The 27,651-nt window shown below is 45.0% G+C and overlaps 1 protein-coding gene across 1 annotated transcript; it reads left to right on the forward strand.

The window, feature by feature from the left end:
• Nucleotides 1–27,329, forward strand: CLIC6 (chloride intracellular channel 6). Its single transcript, XM_015882093.2, has 6 exons — nt 1–1,566; nt 21,030–21,139; nt 21,591–21,716; nt 22,796–22,902; nt 23,278–23,459; nt 25,390–27,329. Exons 1-6 carry the CDS (start codon nt 130–132, stop codon nt 25,549–25,551), a joined length of 2,124 nt encoding a protein of 707 aa, XP_015737579.1. The 5' UTR covers nt 1–129; the 3' UTR covers nt 25,552–27,329.
• The last annotated feature ends 322 nt before the right edge of the window (nt 27,330–27,651 follow it).

Consider the following 27,651-nt stretch of genomic DNA (forward strand, 5'->3'; position numbering starts at 1 on the left):
TCGCCGCCCTCCCTTCCTCCGCCCGCAGCGCAGGCGCGGCCGTCCCCCCGCTGCCCGTAGGTGTCCGGCTCTGATCCCGGTGCAGTGGCTGTTGCTGCGCTGGTCCCGGCGGCGCCCCGGGGAGACGGCATGGAGGAGAGCCCGGGGCAGCCGGTAGGGAGCGATGAGCCGCGAGGAGCGGGCGAAGAAGGTGCGGAGGCGGTGGTGAATCCGCAGACCTCGCTGAGCCCCAACGGGGCGGCGGAGCTCTCCGATGTGTCCTCCGAAGGAGGAGGGGGTACCGGCGGGCAAGAGGCGGCCGCTGTGCCCAGTGAGGGGGGTGATGAAGAGCCCGGAGGGGCAGCGGAAAGTCCAGGAACGGGGCAACAGGAGGCAGAGCTGCCGGGACTCGGCAGGGACGGCGCAGCTCTGCACGGAGGGGAACCGGCGGCGGCCGAGGGAGCGGACTCCGAGCCGACGGGGGTAGAGCCCGAGCAGACGGCAGGGAAAGTGGCCCCGGTGGGAACAGAGTCCGAAGAGGCGGCGGTGGCCCCGGCGGTGGTAGAGCCCGAAGAGTTGACAGTGACAGGTCCGTCAGGGTCAGACCCCGAGGGTGTGGTGCAGGAGGTGAACGCGGTGGGAGCAGAACCTGAAGAGGCGGTGCGGGATGAAGCCCCGTCGGGGACGGTCCCCGAGGAAGCCCCGTCCGAGACGGTACCCGAGGAAGCTATAAGAGAGGAAGCCCCGTCCGGGGCAGTCCTCGAGGAGCCAGCGAGAGAAGCCCCATCCGGGACGGTCCCCGAGGAAGCAGTGGGAGAGGAAGCCCCGTCCGGGACAGTCCTCGAGGAGGCAGCGATAGAAGAAGCTCCGTCAAGGCCAAGCCCCGAAGAGGTACTGAGGAATGAAACCTCATCCGAGACGGACCCCGTGGAGGCTATAAGAGAGGAAGCCCTACCGGGGACGGAACCCGAGGAGGCTATGAGAGAGGAAGCTCCGTCGGGGCTAAGGCCCGAGGAGGGAGCGAGAGAGGAAGCCCCGTCGGGGACGGAACCCGAAGAGGAGATGGGGGAAGAAGCCCGGGCAGGGACGGACCCCGAGGACGCTGTGCAGGAAGAAGTCCCGTCGGCACCGAGCCCCGAGGAAGAAGCAGTAATAGTGGAAACCCCGTCGGGGGCAGAACTTGAGAAGGAGGATGAAGAGGCCCTAGCCGGAGACGAAGAGGCTCCCCAGCGCCCCGGGGTTGCAGAGGACGCGGTGCCGCCTCCAGGGGAGACCGATGGCGGCCAGCAGTCGCCGGCAGGTCCCGAAGGGGACGACGGAGCCGAGGTTCTGCCGGGGGCTGAGCGAGGAGCCGGCACCGGGGAGCCGGCGGGGGCCGGAGAGGAGAGCGCGGCCTCGGGGGGAGGAGGCGCGGCGGGGCGGCCCGGAGGGTGGCCGGGTCCCGAGGGCGGAGAATGGGAGTCGGCGGGCCTGAGCCTGAACGGGGTGCGAGGCCCGGCGGAGGACGAGGAGGACGAGACAGGCTCGCCAGCTGCGCTGGAGGATGAGGAGGAGAAGCAGGAGTACGACATCTCGCTCTTCGTCAAGGTAGGATGTGGGGCGTGGGGAAAGCCGGGTTCGGGAGCCCCCGGGCAGCCTTTGAGATGGGTGGCATTTAAATTTGGCAGTCAAAGCCCTGACCTGGATAAAGGGATTTGGTTATTAGCACCCCATATAAACCTGCCTCGCTTGGGGTTTCCCTGGCTTTATATGGAACACGTATGCAAGGCTCTCAGTTCTGGTGGACTTGGAGGCATTGTGGGACTGGGACCCAGGGTGGGAATGCATTGTGTGGCTTCTGTTTCAGATTGCTGGCTCTGATTTGTGATTAAGTGGCTTTTAAAGGATTTTGAGATCGTTAGTATGCAGTAAGAAGGGTATTCAGCACACTACATTGGGAGGGCTGAGGTGGAGGAAACTGGAAAACGTGTACTAAAATGGGATATTAGGATTTTCTAACATACTGCAGTCAGTGTTAAGATTTAACAGCTCTATAATCAGAAAGTCAGTGAGCTGCCCAGAAGCTTCATGTCTCTTGTAGTTGTCCAGTTTACTAGTGTTTGGACAGGGAAAAAAATGTACCAGTTAATGTCATTTTCATAGTATAGAAAACTTTTTGTGCTTTCTTCTGTCCTGTATCTGGGATTCCACTAGAGTCAGGGGTCTAGTGGTGGGATCAATATCCATCCACAGGGATGGAATATCAAATGCGTAATTTCTATAGGTAATAACCACCTTAAGTTGCTTATATTCCCTCCTCTGGGACCCCTGTGAGCAAAGTGTGGAGCAGGATGGTTTTTATCAGTAGGCTAAAACTACTCATCAGTGAATACTGAGTGTGATCAAGGGACAAAATCATGAAGGCTGTGGGAGGCACAAAAGGAACAAAGTTCTCTACAACCATCTGAAGGTTGGTTGTACTGAGGTAGGAGTCAACCTTTTCTCCCAGGTAATAGTAACAGGATGAAAGGGGAATGGCCTTAAGTTGCACCAGAAGAAGTTCGGGTTGGATATTGGGAAGAACAGGTTCTCAGCAAGAGTAGTGAGGCAGTGGCACAAGGAGGTGGTGGAGTCACTGACCCTGGGGATGTTGAGGAACTGTGTGGGTATGGTACTGAAGAACATGGTCAGTGGGTGTGGTGGGGTTGGGCTGTTGGTTGGCCTAAATGAACTTAGTGGTCTTTTCCAGCCTTAATGATTTTATGATTCTCTGTAACAGCTTGAAGTAGAGCTTAAGAGTACTTTAAGAGCACATGGATAATACTGTGCTTTAATAGTTGCTGCATATTAGTGATAGGGAAAAAAGGGGAAAGTGGATTCCAAAGTGAAACAGCATCAACTCTTACATGTGGAGATTCCCAAGTGCTTTTAAGTCACCAGAGAATTTGGTCCATGGGGTTTATGCTTCATCCTGAGCAATTGCTAGCACTGTGGGTTAAGGAAGTGAAGTGATGATCCAAACCAAATGTAAATGTTTGCTTGCAGCCTGAAATGCTTCTGTTTGTGTGTGTGTTTCTAATAAATGTGTTACCATCCCACTTGTGCTCCATTGTATCAGGATTACGTGCCTATTAACTCTTACTTGCTTTTGAGGTGTTGTTGACACCAGTCTCTGCTTTGCAAGTGCTGCCAACCTCCTTCACCCTTTTGTTGCATTTCTCAGCACTTTCTTCTGTGCAGCTGGGAGCTTCCTTGTAAATACTCATCGGCTCACTGACCTGCTTCTATCCTCTGTTTGAAACTCTGCCCTTCTTGGATACTACTGGGAATCTGGCAGGGGTTAGGCTGTTGAAAATAGTGAAATTGTTGTCTTTCCTGTTAAGTATGACCCCAGTTTCTTTGTTGTCCCTCTTTTCTGTTCATCTTCCTGTTGATTTTTGGCTAATTTGTAAGTGGCCAGGATACTGTCTGCCTGTTATCTGTGCATGTGCAGAGCTTGGCAGAGGATGTCCGTGCCAGGGTTTATCAAACCATACAAGTAGAGACTAATGTAACAAGTGCCATAATAGGTGAAAACTCAATTGAATATAATGCATTGATAGCGTCTGAGTGATCCACAGTTTCCTGCTAGGGAATGTAGGGAACTTGGCTTGACACAAATACTTTTGTTACTCTCTTAAGTTCTGAGGGCAACAATTGACTATCAGAACCATCACTATCAGAAAGAAAGGGTGCCATTTTCAGATATGGCAATATGGTGACTGGTAACAGCACCTCTGCACTATTGTTGCCTGTTCTTGTCATTGTTGATCATGAGCTTATTCTTTTGCACTTGGAGATTTTTTCCCTCTTCTGCTTCCTGCTTCTTTGCAATGATTCATTTCCATTTTGAATGCATGTATTTGAATACTGTGTCTGTCGTGTTGTCTTGTGCCACTCCATTTGATGTAGCTGGCAAAGCTCCTGTCAGCTCCACAAGCATAGGTATCAGGAATTGTACACTTAGGCTGATTGTGGTTGATGATATTTAGTTTGCACTTGGACACACAGGGTTAAGTTGGAGACCTTGTACTATCTGGGATGCTCTGGCACTCAGTAGGGGTAGCAGCAGCTATGAGAGATGATGGCATAGAGGTCTTTTCCAGCCTTAATGATTCCATGACTGTATGGTCACCTAGTCCAATTGTAAGCCAACCACCACCATCCCCTCTGACCATGTCCCTCAGTGCCACATCCACACAGTTCCTGAACACCTTCAGGGATGGTGACTCCACCACCTCCCTGGGCAGTCTATGGCAGTACCTCATTGCTCTTTCTGGGAATATATTCTTGCTAATGTTCAACCTGAACCTCTCCCAGTGCAACTTGAGGCCATTCCCTCTCACTCCATCACTGTAACCCGTGAGAAGAGGCCATCCTCCATCTCATCATGACCTCCTCTCAGGTGGCTGTGGAGGGTGATGAGGTCTCCCTTGAGCCTTCTCTTCTCCAGGCTGAACAATCTCAGTTCCCTCAGCTGCTCCCAGTAAGACTGTGCTCCAGACTTTCTGAGCCAGCAGCTGTATCCCAGGTGGACCAGTCTAAGGCAATCTCTGAGATAACAGATGTCTGTCTTTAGGCATCTGGACTGTGCCTTTAACAAAGCTGAACTGTGTGAGGGCAAGATCATATAAAAAATGCTGTAAGTGTTTAATCAGGTACTTATTTGATTTCCACTCTTCTGTGAAGCAGAAATACTCTGTATTTCCATTAGATAGTGATGTTTGACGTTTTTGGTGTTTCAAAGTCAAGTGTTTGTAAAAGGGCATCCAGATATACTTTCTCATTGACCATTCAACTAAGCACATTGGGTAGGACACCTTGTGGATGTTGGTTCTGGCTATTTGGTCTACTAATGTTAAGCGTGTGTATGCTTTTTTTCTTCTCCAGAGCTTTGACGAGAGCTTTTATTTGACAGAAAATGTCATTTATGTATCCTGCCACTTGGATTTAGTGGAATTTTCAGTTAGTATAAAGTAATTTAAAGCTTATGTAGGATTTAAGAGTCTATTTCAAAAGAAATAAAACTAACAAAGCAAAAAAACAAAACCACCAAAAGACCCAAACAATCCAATCTTCAAATTTACCTACCAATTGTATTTAAATTTTTCTTACAAAGAGACAACTTAAATGCCAGAATCACAACTGCAGACTTCGTCATCCTAAAGATTTCCAAGGATGGTAGTTTAACTGTCAGTGCTGAGCACAGGCAGCCAACAACCTGGCTTGAGCAGAAGGCCTTACCTGAGATCATTCCTCTTCTAAAACAGTTCACATTTAGTTTCAGGATTGGTTGTTTTATTGTAAAAGCTGCTCAGGAGCTTAAGGAAAATAGATTTTATTCAACCAAAAGTAATAGGCTTCATTCTGTTTTTGTGGCATTCTTGATCTTTAAGTCAAAGTCACTAGTCATTTCATCTCCAGCAGGGAACAGCGTTGCTTCACTGACACCAAATTTCCCCGCGCCGTTCCTGGGATATGTCGTGTTGGTCAAGCACACTTAGGGCTGTGCTGAACTATCACAATTGCTGATAAACCAGAAAGTAAAAACTTCAGAAACTTTGCTGTGTCTGGAGACAGAGGAAGGAACAAGTGCCTCCATCTGTGCCTCTAAACACCACAGTTTACCTATCTGACTTAAATGGCAAGGTGTGCTATGGACAGGAGAAGATCCTGCCTCGTTTGCTGTGTTCTGATGGATTTTGTATATAACTATAACATAAAGTACATATAGGCTGTTCTAAAACTGAATTACTGGGTTTTGAATGCACGAGCCAAGAAGTTCATGGGCAGCAGGGGCACAGGTATCTGAAAAAACCCTTGTGGCCTGTATGCCTATTCAGTGAGCTCTGTTTTGTATCTCTTGCTTGATATCTAACTATTTACAGCATAATCACAGTATAGTGTAGGTATTCATTAGCACTGGGTGAAAATTAGGTACTCTATCCAAGAGAACTGTCCAAAACTTGCATTGATGAGCATGTTGGATTGGTGGAGGGCTGTGGTAAGACAGATTGCTGGGGAATGAGGTTTGGTCAATGGTAGAATGGCTCAGGAGAAAGCCAGCATGATGGAGCAGAGTGGGAGCACTGCTGAGAGCAGTACCTGGCTGGAGCTGGATGAGGCTGACTCTTGGGGCTGCCCCAGCAAACCAGCCCAGCCCTGATTTCCTGGCTGATGTGTTGTTTGTATGGTGATTTCGGTGCTTGGAGTGTATACAGCCGTACACCAAGAACCAAAGCAGGGGTCAGGAGGTGTGCTTGTTTAAACACACGAGGCAGTTCTTTTCCCAGGACTAGCATACAAGGCAGGAAACTGGCTGCCTTCCCCAGGGCTATTTGCCTTTTCTCAGCACCTTATGATTTTTTTTCCCCAGCTGGACTATGTCAAGTTAGGGTTTCCTAATGCAGCTTAAGAGGTCCTGGTATTATAAATTCCTTTCATACCTCCCCAGGCTATTTACTGCATCTGACCTGTGCACCTGCGGCAGGGTTTCTGGGATATGAGTGTACCTTCAGCAGTCTTTCTTTCAGTAGAGTAGTGCTTGGGAGACTTTTGTTTGAAAGGCAATTATATCAATCTTTCTTTTCTTGAAAAGAGCTATGCAAACTTTCTGAACGCAGTCTTTCTTGCTTTAACTTCTGCTTTGGTTTTTGGCAGTTTGGGTCATCACCTTCTTACAGCTGCAAAGAAAAAAGGTACTTCAGAACCACTGGTTGAAAAATGGCATTGAAAGAACACCAGAACTGTTGTGGTGCTGCTCCTGGAGGTGTTCCTATAGGAGCAGTCAGGCTTTAGAGCTTGGAGTTCTAATCCTGTTCCCCAAAAACCCACAGTCCGACATACACATAGAAGGTCATAAATACAAAGGTGCATACTTCATTATTATTCTTATTTATTTATTTGTTATGACCTGGTCATACTCCCTGGAGTACTCTTTTTGTTTAACTGGGTTGAAAGGCTTAAACACCTTCAAAGCTGCATTCCTAGACCTTTTCATATTAGTGTGTACTCTCAGCACACTGATTTGGTAAAGGACGTCTGCATGTGCTTTCTTTAAGCATAGGCTTAAAATCATGTGACATTTAAGCCCTTGGCTAACCAGCGCTCACTTTTTCCTGATTCAGCCTCAAGGCCTGTCCTCTTACTCCTTTCTTCTTGAAATAAGAAACTAGTGATGAGGTCAGCTAGCTGCCTGAAATTCAGCCACCTGCCTCTGTTTCCTGAGCTTTATCATCACAGAGGGGTAGATCTTAACAATCTCACAGAGCAGAAGCAGAGCTGGCAGCCTTCTTTGTCCCTTCAGTTCATAAATTCTGCCAGATAGCTGCAGCTTTCCTTGGAAATGCTGATGATTGCTGCCTGAGAAAGCTGCTGTGCTCAGGGCTTCTCCCACTGACTGTTTTGTTGAGGCTTCTTTGTGTAAGAATCAGAATCATTTGAGTTGGAAGGGAGCCACCTGATCCAACTCCCCCACAATAAACAGGGACACCCTAAAGCTCCATTAGATTGATCAAAGCCCCATCCAGCTGGATCTTTGAGTTCTCCAGCAGCCAAACATCTACAACCTCACCAATGCCAACGCTGTACGCAAAGCTACGGAGCTGTTCCTGATATCTCTTTGGGCCATCAAAGTTTATTTTAAATACTTGGAAAGTGAAATAGCATCAGAAAGGTGGAATTTGAGGAGCTGGGAGTATCTGACAACCTTTGGGTTATGTAATGTATTTGCCATTATTTCCAATCATAGAAAGATGTAGAGTTTAAATGGTCTCTGGCTTGGGAGTTTCTTGCATGCCTTCATCCATCTGAAATCAGTTCTTTCCAGAACTTTGATGCCATAAGAAGAGGATTCAGCAATCCTGTGGGTCGCCTCATTTCTACATACAGTTCCACCTTCACCTTACACTTACAGATTTAACTATCATAGAGATTACAGTTTTAGTCTTTCTTTCACTTCTGTACTATTTGTTGTATTGACCCTTGCAAGAGTAAATTTCTGTCTTTAATAAGCAACAGTGAGGTTTCCGTGAAGGAAAAATGATAATGGAAATTATTAATGTGACTACACTTTTTCAGGATCTGAGGTGAAGTTACTTCGAATTGGTGTCTATGTACTTCTTTGCAGAAGAAAGTCCCTCCTTGTCAGCCTCAGTAGAGGCAGTAAAAGCATGGATATGTCCATCGCTGTCCATTGCTGAGTGCATTCTGTGTCTTGATTTCTGGGTTAAAACAGATCCTACTGCTTCTTTTAAACATTAGAAATGTGTCTCCTTGAGTTCCAACCAAGGAGTGTAAGTCAATGCCATGTGAAGGTTGCACGATTATTTCCTTGCTCAGATAATGAAATGTCCTGCTGTGATAAGGAGTTGTGTGCTTTTCCATTTGCAGTATCTGATTATTTACTGATAAAAGAGGAATGATGCTGTCCAAGTTGCTTTCAATAAAGTGAGCACTAAGTTGAAATTGTTCTAATTCCTTAATAAAAATCTTCAGCTTCCCAAGCCCCAGAGCAGCTCTGTGCAAGAGATGTGTGAGCTGGTGTTTTCCCTGGGGAGGGCTGTGGCTTCTTGTCTTCTGCAGAAGCATCACTGTATGTGGCAAGCATGGTACAGGGAGTTACATGTATATATTTTTCTCCCTCGAGAGATGGTCATTATGGGGGCAGGAGTGTGAAGGTGGTATTTCCCTCTTTATTTTTCTTCTCCATATGCTAAGATTTTGGCATATATTTGAACACTCAGATTAGAAATATAACCGTGACGGAACAAAGTGAGTGACAGCAGGACTGGAGTCACAAGTGAATGTTCTTTTTCAAGTTATTAAAGTGGAATAGTTAACCATTTACTCAGATTTCAGACAAACTCTTCTGTGTGCCTTGGGGAATCATTGACATTTATGTGTTAGTTCCGTTTTGAAATTATTTTAAAAGCTATTGCAGAACCTGAGCTAAAGAGAGAAATAAATGGTGGCAGAAGAAACTTGAAACAGGATCCACATGTACCCTAAAGGCTTAAAAACATAGGGGCATATGTGGATCCATGAGGACCTGTGGATACTGGGGCTGTTTGTTGTGCAGTACAACACACACAGTGTGTATGTAGCAACTACTAGCAGTGCTGTGGTTCTTCTGGTTTCCAGGGGCTGTGAATGGAAGCAAGGTGGCGGGTTAAGCAGGATGATGATGGTTGGCTGTCCTCTGCAAAGGAAGGGAACAGAGTCCAGCTCCTGCTCATTTGAGCTCTTGGGTTTGTGCTGGTGGACAGTACTGTACTGCTCTTTCAAGAGCGTCTTTGCCAGTTCTCACTGGGCCTGGCAGGTTTTTCATTTAATATTTTACCTAGGCATTGGACATATTTTCTGCTTGGACCATGAAATCACATACTGTTGGAAGGGGATGGGGGAACAGCAGAAAAAACAGATCCCTTACTTTCACCCTTCAACTGCCTTAATGAAGAGTACCAGTCAAAAAGTATTTTCTCAAGCCTTCAGCCACCTTCTCCCTGGAGCTGCATAAAGCAGCTTACTTGCTTGGCTACTTCTTATTTACTTCTTTGCTTACAGCACAAATTACAAATGCTTTCTGGGTATGTATGGTTTTTGCATTTAAATGGAAGCAGTGGGGCTGCGTGCTGTTAAGTATCGCACAATGAAGTGTAAAACAGGATGTGTCACGGAAATACCAGTTAATCTGTTTTCCCCAGACCTATAATGTGTTCTAGAGTATAATGCTCTTTTGTTGCAGTAATTCCCTGTAAGAATCTAAAAAGGATATAAGATTTTTGTCTCTCTGTAGAATGTTCGGCTGGCATCTTGCCTTATTATTAAATACGGATTAGAAATAGCATTGAGGTATTTAAACATAATTCTTGTAACAGGATAAATAGCTTAGAGCATTTGATTTGTTGCTTGTGCGCTCGTGACCTGGTAGCATTCCCATTAACACACGCATGGGCAGAACTGACTCTGTGGGCAAAATTCATAGCGAAAGGAAATTCAGGCCTGTTTGGCCTGGTGTGAAATGGAGCCTGCCAGCTCTGGCTGTGACCAGGCAGCCCTCAGCTGCTCACCTACCTTCAGTTAAAGGCTGTTAGGCTGCTGGTGTTTGTTAAAACTAAGGGTGTGAAACTCAAAGAGAGAATGTCACATCCACCATTAAAAGAAAAACGGCTTCCATTTAAGAGGAGCAGCAATGATTGCTCGCAAAATTTTGAAGGATCTCAGTCACTCTGCATGAGTAATACCCACATAATTAATTGTCGCCATTATTAGCTTCTTTACATACAAAACTAAAAGTAATGCTATCTTGAATGAGACCTAATTAAAGAATAACTAATGAAATATGACAATTACTTGTGTAGGATAACAATATTCCTAAATTGGCTAAGATTCATGTAAACTCTACTAACTTGTAGCTGAAGCTTTTCGTTCTTTGCTAGTCACTTGTTCATATTCCAATTTATTTTTACCTTGCTGAGTGAGCAAAGCAGTGGACTTCTGGTTGCTGGCTCCTTTTGTGTTATTACCACACACTTGTGCTGTGAATACCAGGTAGCTAGGTGTGGGTGTCCTGTATGTTTGATTAGTTGCCTTCCTGTCACAAGAGGTGTACCAGAGAATAGTGTGGGTTGGAAAGGACCTCAAAGATCCAAAATGTACCTGTGGTCCCACCCTGGAAGCAGGCACAGCACAGTCCCAGGTTATGCCGTGTGCCATCGCTACTACAGTGGTAGAGGTAGCTGTAAGGTATCTGAGGAAATCTGTAATTTACATTTTTTCCTGTGTAATGGCACACATACATGAGTTTAATCTTCAATCCCTTTAATTTGAATAGGAGTGAATATTAGTGAAACCACAGCCCCTATAAATGTATCACGGAATACTGCGTATTTAATTTTTCTCTCATAGCTGCCTGTGTTGTGTTTGCTTTACAGCATTATCACTTAATGGTTAATTTATTTATGATCTCAGTCAGAACCGGAAGGCCTGACTGCTGGCAGACCTGCTGCTCAGTGGGAATGCTGGGCAGATGCAGGCAGACAAATCAAAAGAAAATGTGTGTTTTGCCTAAATAATACCCATTCTAAAATCATAGAATCATAGAATGGCTTGGGTTGGAAGGAACCTCAAGGACCATAAAGTTCCAACCCCCTCTTCCACAGGCAGGGTTACCAGCCTGTAAATCAAGTATTAGATCAGATTGCCCAGGGCCCCATCCAGCCTGGCCTTTAACACTTCTAGGGTTGGAGCATCTGTGGGCAGCCTGTGCCAGTACCTCACCACTCTCTCAGTCAAAGGTTCACCCTGACATCTAATCTAAGTCTTCCCTCCTTTAGTTTAAAACCACACCCCTTGTCCTATCACTGGTTACCCTCATAAATTTCCCTCATGCTTATAAAGTCCCTTTAAATATTGGAAGGTCTCAACAAGGTCTTTCTGCAGCCTTCTCTTTTATAGGCTGAACAAGCCCAGTTCCTTCAGCTTATCTTCATAGGAGAAATCCTTCAGCCCTTGAATCATCTTAGTGACCCTCCTCTGGACCCACTCCAACAGCCTCACTCCTTGTGCTGGGGGTCCCAGATGTGGATGCAGTATTGCAGGTTAGGCCTCACAAGGGCAGAGCAGAGAATAATTACCTCCCTCACCCTGCTGGCCACCTCTCTTCTGGTTGAGCCCAGGATACTGTTGGCCATCTGGGCTGCAAGTGCACATTGATGGCTCATGTTCAGTTTATCATCAACAAGGACCCCCAAGTTTGGCTGCTTGAATACCACATTCTGTACTTCCCAGTGGTTTTGTAGTTGTAGTCATTACAAGTTCCTGTAAGTGGATGCCTGTAACTTTCTGGAACAACATTAACCTTTTAATTGAAATAGCTTCTGCTTAATTTCTTCTTCTTCTTTTAATATAATGCTTCCATTATCGCGTAATCTTTTTTGAGAGATGCAGCTATTAAAATAGAAAGGGGAGTACATTGTTTTTAGTGTTTTTCAGACCTATTAGGCTGGTCTAATTATTTAGAAAACAACTTGACAAAGGTAAAAAGTTTATTGCCACAAAGTTACTTCTTAATGAAGGAAAAATTCTGCCTATGCATCAAAAGTGTTTAATTACTTACTAAGTAATTAAGTTAATTCCAGCAATAATTACTTACCCAGCAGACCGTGGTAAGTAAATAAAGTAGCAGAAGTCAGAATAATTGAGGCTTTCTCTGTCCTGAAAAGGCTGCTGGCACATAGTGGGGAAAGAGAACAGAAACCAAAGGAAATTGCAGCAATTTCAGGCTTCTTTTCCTTTCTATCATGGAGAGAGGATTAGAATTTCCTGATGTATACAAGCCCTTTAAGCTCTGACCACAGTTCACTGCATAAAAGCAGGATGGAGTCTAATGTCCTGCTAAGAAACTCCAGCATACTGTAAATTCCTCAGCATGAGTTGAGGACCAAAAGCAGAGAACTGCTTCCAGCAAAAAGTGAAGCATTCTGGAGAATTTGTTTTGAAAGAGCCTTAGTGAACATAATTATGGAATGAATGAAACCAAGTAGTCATGATAATGTAATGCGAATACTGCACAGAAGAAAGATTTAGCTAGTGTAATTTCAGAAACCTAACAGAATGAAAAGAGCCTTAATTAATAGAGTTGGTGGAGGATGTTAAGAAACGCTAATAGGTCACTGGTCCATGAGACATAAACCTTGTGAAGAGGGATGTCGTGGTTTCTGTGAGTGGGAGCGCTGCTCCAAGACACAGCCTGTTTTCTTACTATCAGTAGGAATGAATGGCTAGTTCTTTATTAACTAAGCACTAATGTACGGCTGCATCACTAAAAACACAGTAAACAAGTGTATGTCATCCTGTTTGTAGGTAGGCTCAACCTCTAACCTACTGCTTACACTCCACAGTCACAAAAAACAGGTTGTGTCCTGTGGTTGGTTGACGCTGTGCAGGTAAATGGTTAATTCCTTCTATCTCCTTTCACCTGAGCTCATTTCCTTTCATTCTTTTTCCCTTGGCATCTCTTTTTGACCTAGCCTTAGCTAAAAGCTTTAATCCACACAGCATTTTATAAAGAACTTCCAGAAATTCTTTGGCATTCTCACATCCCTGCTGAAGTTCTACATACACGTTTCCTGTTTATTCTTTAAGTTAGGATTGGTGAAGATAAATTGGTTTACAGTACCTGTATGCTGCTTTGAAGGTCAACACGTGCATGAATGGTAACTAGCTCTTTGTCAAAAGGACTGGCTGCCTGCTTACTCTGCCCTGAATCTGGCCAGCCTCAAGTGCTTGGAGAAGCCTCCTGACATCTGACTGGGCACTTGGCAACTTAGTCCCATCTGAAAGCTGCTGCTCCTCATCACCAACTTTTTGGGGAGCCATTAAGGTTCATTATCTCATTAACAACATCTCAACTTGTTTCTTACATAGTAGGAGATATTCACTATCCATTGCTGCTGTTCTGCGGGATGACATTTGAATACCATGTGTATGCCTCTGCCTTGTTTTGATGATTGTATGTCATGATCTAGTCTTTTTTTTTTTTTTTTTTTCTCTTTGCAGCAGCTATCTCTAGCTGTTGAGTAGTCTCAAAAGATAGACTTCAGCTCACCTAAGTTAAATTAGATGTCTAAACTGTATGAGGCTATTAAGGGCTGTACTTAGAGAAACCTGCACTGCCAAAAGGGATGTCATCCCACATGGGCAAGATTAATCATCCTTGAGGAGCATCTGCCTGTCTCCACTGACCTGTAGTCTTTGGCTGATTCTGTGAGAGGTGGTTTCCAGCTTCAGTGTGTAATGTAACAGTTTGTATCTGTTCTTATCATCTTTGTGTTATCTCAGTGTTATTGTTTTGTAGAGTACTCAGTCTGTTCCAGAAAGAACCAGTGGTGCTGCTGTTCCTGCCTCTCTGAGGCTGCAGGCTCCCATCTATCTGTGCTTCATCATCAGATAATTCTCTGGCATCTCTCTGGTTGAAACTCACCCTCAATTTTTGTTGAAATTCCAGTTGAGACCTCCAGGGTTTCTGGCTTCAGCAAGAAAAAAGGGTCTCACGAGTGATGCTAAAGAAGGGGTCTAAAATAAGGTGCATTTCTTTTTGAAACAAAAGTCCTCATGCTGCACTTTCAGTGACCGAGGTGCTAATTTTGATCCTAAAAAGAGAAAAGAAAGGGGAAACAGGTTTCTTTCCTGAAGCATTAAGTTGCTAATGAACACAGCTTCCCCTCTAGTTTTCACTAGTGGGAATGTCCCACACACATAGGAAGAACCTATCCAGGTGTGTACCAAATATACAGTTCATATGCAGGAATCTCAACTACCAGACACATTTTAAATAGACATGTTTCTGTTATTCGGCTGAGACATTAAGCAGCAGCTGGAAGCATCTGTTTTAAGTGTTGAATATTATGCTGGCAGAACTATACGACCATTAAAAAAGAATTGGAATAGTTAGTGGCAAGACTTAGAATTTTTCTATTAAAATATATTTTAAATTATAGATGTTTTGCTTTAAAAATTACCCTGGAATTACATTTTCAGCATCTCAAGTGCTCTCAGGAGTGCTGTTAGCAAAAGACAAGGAATGTTGTAAGCTGCAGAGGTGTCTGAGGCAGAACCTCTCGTGATGTCTTTTTGCTCCGAGCTCCAAGAGCAAGACAAGATTTTCATGTCAAGTCCAGTAGGTGGCACCAGAACAGTTCTGTAAAGTTCAGCATTTGGGTGCTCGTGCCCTTGCCCTAGGCCATAAAATGAACAGTGTTTAAATAGAGAAAATTCCAGGTAATCTGTTTCTTCCTGACGAAAAAAAAAAGCCTTGGTTTGAACGAGATCTTATCCAAATGACATGCCTGTGGTGTTTCTAGTGCACATCACAGTATATGGAATGTGTGTTGTTTTAGTATATTATAGCTACCTTTGGCGAGGAAGGATATCTTGTAAATATATGTCTTTATTGCATTCTCAACAGAAGTAATATCTAAAATTTTGCCTTTTTCAGCGATGTGGTACTAAATAAATCTGCAGAAATATTGTAGCAGGCATCAAAAGCATAAATTATGCTTTGTAGACTTATGGCAGCACGCTGCACTGTAGTTTAACCCAGTGCCTCTAAGTAGCTATATGATTTCTAAGGTCCCTTCCAACCCGCATGAGACTATGATACTATGATTGCTAAGCTATGGGCTTTCAATGCTTCCCTCCATCCTTCTGCACTTGATCTGGGCAGCTTTGTTTCCTAAAGTCTGTGGGCTGACTTTAAGATTTCGCTGCTGCTGAAGGTCTTTCAGTAAAGGCCTTCTGTGAATGCACTGAGAAAGCTAATTTTGAGAGGTTTGTTGTTTATGTTCAGGATGATGTGAGTAATATCAGAAGTTGACTTTCTCTGAAGAAACATAAGGAAGGAAAGAAAAATGGGTGGTTTCGGCTACTACTTGTTTATCAGTGCAAATAGGTTTGGGCTGAACAGCTCAAGGCCAGGCTGGATGGGGCCCTAGGCAGCCTGATCAAACTTGCTTGATCAAACAGTTGGCAACCCTGCCCATGGCAGGGTTACTGGAACTTGGTGATCTTTGAGGTCCCTTCCAACCTAAGCCATTCTGTGGTTCTAAGTAGAAGAACATGAAACCCTGCCAGGAGGCCCTGACCAGGCTTGAGCCCTCCATGGTCGTCTAGTGGGCAGTGGGATTTCCTCTCAGGAGGAGTGGGAAGCACTGGAAGCTGCTCTCCTTCCTGTTTGGCCACTGTGCAATACCAATGCTGGTTGGTTGGTGCAGCAGGATGGGAAGCCAAGCTTTCCACCACAGGAGCTGTGATTGCCTTGCTGTTGTTTCTTGGCATGGCTGCTAGGCTGGCACAGCAGAGCTCAGTCCAGAGCAAGATCTCTATTGGGCTCACTAAATCCCACCAGTACAGAACAAGTTAGTCTACACAAGGAATTAAAGTGAAACAGTTGCTGTTCTCAACTATTGCTCCCTTCTCACAGCTGCTTCCTGTGCTGGGCCCTAGTGTGTGAACCTGTTGTAGTTTTCCAGGCCCAGCAATTTGGGGCCTAGTTCTTCTTGACTGATGGGAAACCAATTGCATTATGAAAAAGGAGAGGGGAGTTGTTAGTATGATATGAGAAAGAAGAGCACACAGAACCAGTCTGATAACTGGGGTTTAAATGTGGAAATGTGCAGGCGAGCTGTGATTCCCTGAGGCGTCTGGTCCAGCAAGATGGGCAGGGGTGGATGTAGGATGCTGGCCCCAGGCTCTGGCCCTGGTAAGCAGTGGTTCTGCTCCATTTGCTAGGTAAGTCTGTCTCTTGGCCAGCATAAATATATGCAAAGAGAAACTTAGCGTCCTTGTGCTGAAATAAAAATGGAATTGGAGTTCAGTTTTCAGGGGAAAAAAAAGTTATGCTTACTGATCTCCTTTTTTTTTTTTATTATAGCTTCAAAGGGATTATAGAGTTATATAAAAACAAGCAAAAAGTCTCGTCTTCTTAGCTTCTTCTGAACAGTTTCTTCTGTGTTTAACCTTCATCAGGAAACAAAAAGTCCAGGAAAAACAAATTCCACTCATCAAGATTTTGGAGGCACAGGACATTTGAGGTCAATAGAAGAACTTTCAAAGCCCCAGTTCCTGAGATGTTTGGACAAAAACTGTTAGAAAACAAAATTTTTCAGCAGTTCCAGGGACAGAGCAACTGCAGCTCAGGGAGGGCCCAAATTAGTGGTTTACAACTGACATTCGGTATATGACTCTTCTGTTGAGTAATTATCCTGAAGATAGAATGCAGAGGCAAGTGACCTTTTAAAGGCCTCTCAGAGCTACCAGACGAAGATGGCGTAGTTCTTCTGTGACTCTGATATCTTGTGCGTGAGGTCTTGTGTGTAGGAAAATGAATACCAAGTGTGATGGTGCTCTTAACTTGAGAGCTTAAGCAGTAAGCAGTAGTGGAAAGGTTATGGAAAGTTCTTCCCTTTCCCAGATTCTTTGAGTAAGACTCAGTACACAAACCAACCAACAAGCAAACACGAAAAGAAAACCCACAAAAAAAGTCTGAAGAGAGTGTGGAACAGTGAAAAATGAATGAAAATAGGGAGTGTCAGCTAATAATCCCATTAAGTAATGGCACATGGTTATGGGATTATGGAGAGCTGTAATAAGTTGATACTGCCACAATATACAATTGCTGCCTAGGGCCCTGAAGGCTCTGAATGAAAGCTTCTATACACAGCTTGAAAGTTTTCTTGTCTGCAGCAATGGCTGTCCTAATTGTTTGATTAATGAACTCATTAAATCTCAGTATTACTAGAAGAAGCACATTGACCTCCTGACTGATCACAATTAAAACATGAAGGCCATTTACTCAAGGCTCTGGTTAGACATCTGCTTAGCAGCAGAACAGCCCCAAACACAGCTTTGCACTGTGGTGATTCGGCCCACTTCACCAGCAGGATCTAGAGGTTAGGAGAGTATCACAACAATTGCAGGTGGAGGCCAGGCCATTACCTGCAATTATACCAGCATTTGCCTGGTTATTAAGGTTATAACCAGTCTGGAAACACAATCCTCCATTGAATCAACAGCCAGGCTCCCGCTGACTTCCCTGGAGTTAGGATTTCACCCTGCGTCATCTCAAAGCACGGCAGTCAGGAAGTGTAATTAAACCCTGCGCACAGACCAAGCCCGGCTCAGAGTTAAACATCCCAGAATAATACTGTGAAGGAAAATGCAGGGTGTTTCGCTCCAAGCCTGCAGCAACCCTCGCTATGCTGTCATCCTGTTGGTATTAACTCATGGACACTCACTGTTGTATTGTGTTCCTACAAGGTGAGATACTGACCCACCATCTCCCTGCTGTAAAAAAAAACAAACCATGCTGACTTTGTTGGAAAGTACATTAATGTGCAGTGATGGCATGGTTCAGCTATCGTGTTGCTCGATAGACTGCAGTAAAGTTATTTCAGTACCTTGACTCATGATTTTTGAGTCAACATGGCTGAGCCCCTGTTTGGGAGCTTGAACAAATGCCTTTGGCATGTGTCGCTGGTGCTTTTTTGTCCATCAGGAGTTGCAGCTCACTGGATTCAATGAACAGAAGTGTCTCCTGGGGGCCAAAATGCAAGCTGACATGTCTGAAGTCATTTCAGCTAGCTGTATTCACCCTGGCTTCCTCAGTAGGCCAAATTATTGGTGTTCTAGACTTTTACCCAAAGTTATATGTAATTGTATCTTTGAGATACAGAATGTTGTCAAATTCCAAATCAGATTCAGTGTTCAGGCTCTTTCAGTCATTTCAGACTGCCCGTCATTGCTATAGCAGGGAAAGTTTTAATCACTGCTTGTGCTATTGTGTGGGCTATTGTAGTTTTTCTGTCACTTGCCTCCAGTTCTGCAGAACTGAGAGAAACGCAGGGGTACACACCTCCAACTGTGGCAGTGGGTAGAGCTGTCAGTTGTTCCATTTCATTCAGTTCTGAAGTGTTCAGATAACTTTTGTTTTTCTTATAGGTTGCTAGCAGGCTGAGAGACTTGAAGGTCAAAGGCTAAGAAACTGACTGTTTGCTGCTTTATCCACAGTGAAATAGAGAAATGGTAGTGCTATAGTAAATTTTCCTCCCACACAGGCATGAAGTTAAAAAGTTTGCACTCAGAAACAAAGCAGGAGGTTGCTTCTGTAACATCTCCATAGCTGCCAGTCCTTCAGCTTCCTATGTGGCCTTTCTGTCGCTCCAGTTAATGACAGATTAGGACTCTGCCTGCTTCATATCTTCATTTGTCATGGTAACACATCTGTCTGGGCCTGCATCTCTGGTTCCATCGTTATGATGTTTCCCCAGAAAAGTAGGCTGGGGCTCCCTGAGATTTGCTGTCACCATGGTGATGTGGGACAACACAGAGCAACAACCTCATTTCCCTAGATCCAAAAAAGTTAGAGGCAGACAAAAATTCAGTATTCAGTGGCCAGCAGAAAATAGTAACCAATCAGAAAATGTCAACTTACTGTCAGTTTTGATCACATCGCTCTTGTCTGGAAAGTTCTCTGAAAGATGCATGAACCCTGATGAGATAATTTATTTTTTCCTGTCCAAGGCTGAATAAAAATACCACATCATTTGTAGGAACTGTGGGAAAGGTTTGTGGTGGCACTTTGAAATGACATCCCCTTGCTGCTGCTGCTGCTTCTCTCCCAGTGCCACCCGTGCCAGGGTTGGGGGTACCACTACACGGAGGGGTTGTGCTGATGCTTGTCACTGGAGGAGGCAAGTCATAGAATCATTAAGGTTGGAAAAGACCACAGAGATCATCTAGTCTAACTGTCCACCTACCGCCAGTATTGCCCACTGCCCACGTCCCTCAGTGCCACATGGCTCTGAAACACCTCGAGGGACTGCGACTCCACCACCTCCCTGGGCAGCCTGTGCCACTGTCTCATTGCTCTTGCTGAGAAGAAATTGTTCCTAATTCCCAACCTGAACCTCCACTGGCACAACTCAAGGCCATTCCCTCTTGTCCTATCTCTGTTACCTGGGAGAAGTGGCCAGGTGAAACATGATGTGAGAGACAGGATGAGGTAAGATGGTGTAGAATTAGGGATTTTTTAAGCACATGCTGGAAGCAGGCATAGTCTTGTTCTTAAGAAGTTTTTGATCAAATAAGTTGTACAGTGCTGGAAAGCAGTGCTCTGAGAATAAGCAAAACCACAACAGCTTTCATTTTTACCACTTACAAAACAGGTCCCATTTAACACAGCAGCCCAGCTATTCTTAGCATCTCTATAATGCTTAAATGCTAAATGAGGCAATAGGCTGTTACGTTTTTTCTCACCAAGGAAGCTTGTAGTTGGCATAGTACCAGAGATAGAAAGTGGCAGTGGTTGGAAGAGGATCCTTCCCACTGACGTGGAGAACTATGGCCTGTACTATGCTGCATTGTGCCTGCTTGAGGCCAGGTGCTTATTTCCATCCATGGAGCTCTTGGTGAAGGTGAGTAGCTTCAGGCAACCCAACAGCTGTGAGTGTTGGTGGAAAGCTTATTTGAGATTCATCTGATAGCACTGAGGAGGGTGATGGAGCAAGCAGAACTGGTTTCATTACTGTATGTTGTTTCATTGTATGCAGTCCACAAATATTCATGAACTAAGTATTAATGAATATAAATGACACACTCAGGTTTTTATTTCTGTACCCTTGCACATAAGTGAAGTTCTTAAATTGCACTTCAGGAGAATGCTGTGGCAGGCTTAAAAACTAGGCCTCTGAGCTCTTAAAGTGGGACACAAATTCCAGCAGAGCTGCACCGCCATGCTGAGCTGTGCCTTGTGCATTTGTTTGCTCAGAACAAGACCACCATGAGAGGCACGGTTACATGCCTTGGCCAGGGCCGAGTTCCATTAAGATGGAAACCCACATGTTGTCCCCGACCCTGTGCCTTTCCTCCAGCCATTACCCAGAGGTATGCAGTACACATGCTTCGTTTGCCCCTGGTTCAGCAAAGCATGGAGACCGGTGTGCTCAGCTGCTTGGCAGCTTCCTTCCTGCTCTGGGGCCCCCACGATTGTTTAGTTGAAAACTCTTTAATTTTTTGATTTATTCTGTTTATTCCCTTAAGTGCTTTAGACATTACATCTCGATTTATGCTGCTAAATCTTTCTCTTCTTGTTTCCTGTGATCATAAACTGATTTAGGCTTGTTTTAATCTTGAAGTGACTCAGGTAGATTTATGCTCACGCAGACAAATGAGGTGGAGACTATTTCCTCTGGAAGGACTGCTGTGATTTCAATTTTGTTTTCTAGCTTACGGTAACATTCATTACACGTTTTAATGAAAAAATTCATCTCTGAGATGACAGAATTCTTCATCACATCCATGTGCATGTTCAGAGAAGGATGTGAAGAAATTTTGCATGAAAATATGTGTTAGAGATGAGTAACACACTCTGTGTACATACAGCCGGTCTGGACTTTCTGCTTACCCTGCTATATCTGCTATCAAAATTTGCTATCTCAGATATATGCATACTTTTTTTGTTGTTCTAATTGTAGGCTGGCAGTGATGGAGAAAGTATTGGAAACTGCCCGTTCTCGCAACGTCTCTTTATGATCCTGTGGCTAAAGGGCGTCATATTTAATGTCACAACTGTGGACTTGAAAAGGTGAGATCATAATAGGAGTTCTCATTTTTAGAACAACTTTACCACGATGGTGATTTGAAAGAACGAGTCTCTTTGATTTGAAATGCATACACACAGGTTAGTGCACATTACTTACACTGCAACTTGGCACTGTGCTAACAGGCTGTGTGCCTGGTGCCTCTTTCAGGTTCACTGATACGAGGTGAACCAACTCCTTTGAAACATTTGAGATTTTAATCTGTTTTCCAGTACGTCTCTGTACCACAAGCCTGAAATTGTAGAGTTTCAGGGTTCATTCAGATAGGGGCTAGGTAATTCTGACACTGCCAACACAAGGCAACTGAACACACTGTGCTTTTGCAAGAGGTGTAGTAGCCTGCTACCATGAAGTTGAAGCAGTTCAGTGCAATAAGTGTCAGAATTGAAAGAGTGGTCCCTGGTGTGATTAACCCAGCCTCCTTTCTTCCTCTAGAAAACCTGCTGACCTGCAGAACCTGGCCCCAGGGACGAACCCACCCTTCATGACATTTGATGGCGAAGTAAAAACTGATGTCAATAAGATTGAGGAGTTCTTAGAAGAAAAACTAGCGCCGCCCCGGTACGGCATTGCTGCTCTTCCTACTCATAGCTCCAGCTGTGACAAAGTGTCTGTGGGAGCGATGCCTCCAACCTGGTTGCTAACTGGGGAGGCCTGGCAGTGTGTGGCATGTGTCCCAGGGTAGCCTCAACTGCTGGCTGTGTTCTTCTCACTGTCTTCACCTTCACCTCAAGTTCATGCACTGCTACAGTCATATTCAAGGCTTGAAATCTGCCATCCTGCAGCAAGTATATGCAGAAACCTGCATACTGCTGCAGAAACCTGACCTCTTTTCCTCTGCTTGTGTTTATTTGATGTTTCCCTCCTCACAACTGTACAAATAATTCAGGGGACGGGTAGGTAGAAGGAAGCAGCAGTGGAAGCCTCCCACACTGCAGGAGTGCTGCAGGAGTCACAGACGATTACAGCTTATTTTGAGTGGCTAGTTGGGATAATCTCAGCATAGGCCACAGGCTGGATTTCAGACCTGTCTTTCCCACCCCAGGAGCAATCCTCACCTCTCCCCACATCCTCTGCCAAGCGGCATCATTCCCCCACCCAGGCACCTTTTCCTCCCCAGGACAGCAGCTGCCCCCTCAAGCAGCCAAACTTGACTCAAACTATGTGAACCACTAACTATGTGAGCAGCTACCTTTTCCCTCCTTTCTGCTGTGGCAGCAGCAGCGGCTGGCCTGGCCTGGCCACTCTGAGCTTGCTCATGCATGTGCAGGATAGGTGAGGAGGCCGGGAGGAGCAGCAATTGGCACTAGTGGGGACTTTCCCTCTGCTCCTCCTCTCAGCTCTGTTCAGCCTCACCTCCAACAGAGGCAGCCTGGAAGAGGCACTGGGTTGCTTGGGCAATGGCTGCAGCACGAACAGCCATTTCCCTCTGCCTCATGAAGGGGAAGGTAAGCCACATGGTTTGGGTAAGGGGTGAAATTCACACTTGCAAACTGGTTTTTAGCTTAGAGTGCTTCCATTATAAAGCCCTATGTAGCCATATATTGTAACACTTCATTTTCAGTAATGTATATGAAGTAATTAGTGAAGGTGAAAATAAAGGCTAATCCATAACTTCTTGGATTCTTTCTACTCCTCAGGTATCCCAAACTTGCACCGAAGCACCCTGAGTCTAACTCTGCAGGAAACGATGTGTTTGCAAAATTCTCTGCATTCATAAAGAACCCAAGAAAAGATGCTAATGAAAGTAGGTGTTACAATCCTTCCAACTGCCCTGATAGTTACTGAAATAAATTAAGAGTCATGCAACTCCTGTGTCCTCCAGCTCCATCTTCACGGTTGCACACCAGCCCCATCCCCTATGAACACCCCAGCCAACCCTTGCTGAGCCCTGCTGCTTATGGTAACACAGACCCAGTTTGGTTTTTCTCAGAACCCCCTTTAGCTACTTAGAGCTCTTATCCCAGCATTATGTTTTAAGCTTAGGGTGAAGGAACTAGCACGGCTGCGTATCTGCAAGCTGGGCTAGTGCCAGGAGACAGGATGCAGTAGGAGCCTTTCTGGTTGGTGTCAGAGAGACCTTGGTACAGGCTTGAACGATCTTTTTATTGTCTTAACCTAGATCTGGAAAAAGCTTTGCTTAAAGCCCTGAGGAAGCTGGACAACTATTTAAATAGTCCTTTGCCTGATGAAATCGATGCTTACAGCACTGAGGAGATCACTGTGTCCTGCCGGAAATTCCTGGATGGAGATGAGCTCACCTTAGCAGATTGCAACCTCCTACCAAAGCTCCACATAATTAAGGTTTGCATTTGCTTTTCAGCCTCCTGAAGAGAAGAGCAGCCTAGAAGCTTAGTCTCTTTTCTAAATGGCAGAGGAAGTCTGTGTATTTTCTGAAGCCAGACAGTAGCTGTGTGGGGACAAGGAGTGTTAATGAACAAAGCTGTTTCAGTGCAGCACAGTCAGGCAGATCTTCACATTGACAGCTGGAGCTGGAATATCTGGCTTCATATTTGGACTGTGACTACTTTCTCTAGGCCTCTCACAGATGTTAAATGAGTACTATATTCAGTGCTGTAGAGAAATATTTCTATTTGCATTTCTAATGTAAAGTGACACGGATCGATAAGATTAAATGATCTTGCCCTGCTAAATCAAGAAAGCAGCAAATGCTGGAATTCGACTGTCTCTCCCACCTTTAATCCAAACCTCTTCGTTGAATATTACCCCCAATACCAATAGAGCTGGCAGCCACCATCTCCCAGCCAAGTGCTCCAAAGCACCCGTATACTCCTGAGGGTGCTGGTGACTGAGGTGTCTGGGCATTGTTACAGCCTGTCCTGGGCTACCCTGGAGCCAGCCAGACTCTGGAAGGGAAGTGGCCACACTGAAAACTTGTGTAGTTTCCAAACAAATGAAATCCCTTCAGAAAGTTTCATTCTTGACTACTATTTTGTCAGAGTGGACGGAATTGGTTTCAGACTCCCTCAGGGGTGAAAGCTTTCCCTAGAGGTGTCCTGATTGAAACTATTGCAGTGATAGGAGCAGGGCAATGAGCTCTATCCTGCTTCCAACCACAGTTCAGGCACAAGGAGAACACGTTTAAAGGATGGTGGAGAATGAACATCAAGTCATCCTTGCTGAACCATGTGAAGGAATTAGATGTCAGCTGGTAGTTGTTTTCCCGAGCCACTCAAAATTTAATATAAAGGGGAGCTGTGAGAAAGAAGGGGACAGACTCTTCTTGCAGGGTCTGTTCTGACAGGGCAAAGGAAAGTGGTTTCAAGCTAAAAGAGGGGAAATTTAGATTGGATATAAGGAGAATGTTTTATACTCTAAGGGTGGTGAAGCACTGGCACAGGTTTCCTGAAGAGGCAGTGGATGCCCCATCCCTGCAGACATTCAAGGTCAGGCTGGATGGGGCTCTGAGCACCTGATGGAGCTGTGGGTGTCCCTGCTCACTGCAGGGAGTTGGACCAGATGGCCTTGGGGAGTCCCTTCCGCTAATACGATTCTGTGATTCTATTAATTTTCTAAGTGTGAATCAGTTTTATTACTGCACGAGAGTTAATTCTGTTTGATGCCAGATGCTTTGATGCTTTATGTCCGTAGAGTAGATTCAGTTACATTTAGGTCATGCTTCTCTCTACTCTGCCCTCGTGTCCCCATCTGGAGTACTGAATCCAGGTCTGGGGCCCCCAGTATAAGAAAGATGGGGAACTGTTAGAGAGGGTCCAGAGGAGGGTCACAGAGATGATCAGAGGGCTGGAGCACTTGCCCTACAAAGACAGGCTGAAGGTGCTGGGCTTGTTTGGCCTGGAGAAGAGTAGGCTCCAGATTGCAGTCTTCCAGGACCTAATAGGAGCCTATGAACAGGAGGGGAGTCAACTCTACAAGGGTAGATAACAGCAGGACAAGGGGAAATGGTTTCAAGTTCAGGGAGGGAAGATTTAGGTTTGCTACGAGGGGGAAGTTCTTCACAGAGAGAATGATGAAGTGCTGGCACAGCTGCCCAGAGAGTCTGTGGATGCCCCATCCCTGGAGGTGTTCAAGGCCAGGTTGGATGGGGACCTGGGCAGCCTGGTCTAGTGTTACATGTGGAGGTTGGTGGCCCTCCCTACAACAGCAGGGTTAGAACTTTACAATCCTTGGAGTCTCTTCCAAGCCATCCTATGATTCTATGATTCTATTTGTGTAATAATTTTTTTTTTTCTTTTATTTTCTTTATAAAAAGGTTGTTGCAAAGAAATACAGGAATTTCGATTTCCCACCTGAAATGACGGGGATTTCAAGATACCTGAGTAATGCTTATGCAAGAGATGAATTTACAAACACTTGTCCTGCTGATCAAGAAATCGAATACGCATATTTGGATGTGGCAAAGAGAATGAAGTAAACAGAAGATGTTTCCCTTCTTTATTGCATCTGAGATTTTATGGGCACCAGCCAATATGGAAACAAAACAAAAAAGCCAGAATGCATTCTGCAGTGTAACTTTAAGTTCTGTTATTGGCCAATCCTTCTTTTGTAATAATTGTGTAGCATTGTTTGCTCATTTTTAAATGATGTGTCTATGTGTGTGTCTGTACAGATGTACGCACACATGATTGTGTGTTATGCACTCCAAGTTGAAGGCATCAGTCGGTGCTCAGGCTTTTGCTGAAGTTAGGGAAACAGCATAGGTCACACAATTAGGGCGATATGACAGTCTAGTGACATGCTAAATGACTGAATTTTGCAAAGAAATAACCCCGTTCCTAACACACATGTAACCTGTCATTACTGCTGCCTCTGATCTGTGTTTCACAGCTGTTGCCAAATTTCGCAGTTCCCAGGAAGGTTTCTGCTTGCTTCTCCCCAGGCCCCGGTGGCCCCACGCCAACAGCTGGCACGCACACAGCAGCCTGGTTAATCCAGGAGAGAAGCCAGCCTGGAGGTGGGACCACACCTGGCTTCCCAGAAGCCCTCTCCTCTGTGCTAGAGACCTGCAGGGCAGGTCAGCAAAGAACAGCTTGTCCTTACATTGCATGAACTGTCTTTGGTATGAAAGAAAGTCATTTAGGAAGATCCCGCCTTCTCCTCTCTCAGGGCTGCGTAACCCATCCAGCTTCCTCCAGACAAAGAGAGGAACACAAACTGTCACTGGCATGTGGATTATCTGCTAATAAATATCTGACAAGGGAGGAGGCAGAGGCTTGGTTGTCACTGCAGACTCAATAAATGAGTGAACATCTGCCCCCCGCTACTGGTGCAGGATCCTCCTCTGTCATCCTTTTGTGACCCCCATTTGGTTTTGGAAAGTGAAGAGGAGGGTCTAAGAAAGAAGTAGTGCTTTTTTTTGCTTCCTTTTCTGGATTTAGCTGCAGGGTTTGGATTTTTCCAAGCAGCCACAAGGACTTCTTTGTCCTGAGAGCTTTCCAAATGTCCAGGTGTTGTCCCACTGAGGACAACAGAGGCATAGCTCCTGTCTGAGGTGGGGGATGGATGAGATGAACCGCTCCAGGCTGGCATGACCCTGTATTCAGGGAGTCAGTGCTACTAAAAGGTATTCATGGAACGTGCTGTTGGAGATGCGTCACCTCTTAAAAGTCACATCCATGGCTGCTGCTTGCTGAGCAGGCCCTCAGCAAGCACCTAGGAACAGAGGGTGCAGCTCTTTAGTCATAGGGGCACCTGGAAGTTTTCTTCCGATGCGTTTTGCCTGTATGTACAAAATAGACATGGAAACAGCTAAAAGTAGCTTTTTTAGCACCTACATCCCACAAAGACCGATACAGAATAGCCATTCGTCTTTGCCCGAGTCAAACATAGGCTTGCTTTCTAACAATGCATTTCTTAGGGTACATGGTGTCTGCGTGGCTTCCTCTTACACACTACACGGTTCTTTTGCAAATGTCCTAGCGTGATTATTTGTAAGCAATGTCAGACACATGATTTTATTTTCTCTAGCATCTCTACGGAGAAAACAGGCACAACGCCTTTCCCTTCCAACCTCAGCTGTGAAGTTATGCACTGGGGTTGGTAGCTGAGCTGTCACTTGTCGTTTCTTACTAACTGTTACTCTGTATTTTTAAATGCGTACATGAATATATAATAATATATGAAATAAAAATCTGCATACTCTTTTCATATGCCTTACAAATTTAAATAGAAAATATACAAATCCGTAAGTAATTTGAGCAGTGTTCTGTCTTTATTTCCATTTATCGTTATAATTTTAAACACAAACGTCTATACTTCCCCTTTAAACATCTACTATATGCAAAGAATATATGCTCAGAAAGTTAATTCTTTTCTCTCACTTCTAACACTTCCTATCTATAGGAAATTCTTCAGGGTTTGAAGATTCTTTTTGTTGGCTTTAGTATCTCAGATAGTCTTTGGAACGACCCATCTACTTGAAGGTTAAATACTACTTGTGTTCAGTGCAGTACTTCCAAAAGCAGCCTGGAATACAATCAAATACATGGTAATTAACTGTAACATATTTCCCCCA

The sequence above is a fragment of the Coturnix japonica genome, chromosome 1 (genome assembly GCF_001577835.2).
Source record: "Coturnix japonica isolate 7356 chromosome 1, Coturnix japonica 2.1, whole genome shotgun sequence".
NCBI classification, from domain to species: domain Eukaryota; kingdom Metazoa; phylum Chordata; class Aves; order Galliformes; family Phasianidae; genus Coturnix; species Coturnix japonica.

Bases quoted from the DNA above. Each gene is read 5' to 3' on its own strand.
- CLIC6 (XM_015882093.2), top strand. From the start codon at position 130: ATGGAGGAGAGCCCGGGGCAGCCGGTAGGGAGCGATGAGCCGCGAGGA. The intron at 22,903-23,277 runs GTAGGTGTTACA...GTCTTAACCTAG, and splicing joins AAGAAAAGATGCTAATGAAA to ATCTGGAAAAAGCTTTGCTT. The intron at 23,460-25,389 runs GTTTGCATTTGC...CTTTATAAAAAG, and splicing joins CAAAGCTCCACATAATTAAG to GTTGTTGCAAAGAAATACAG.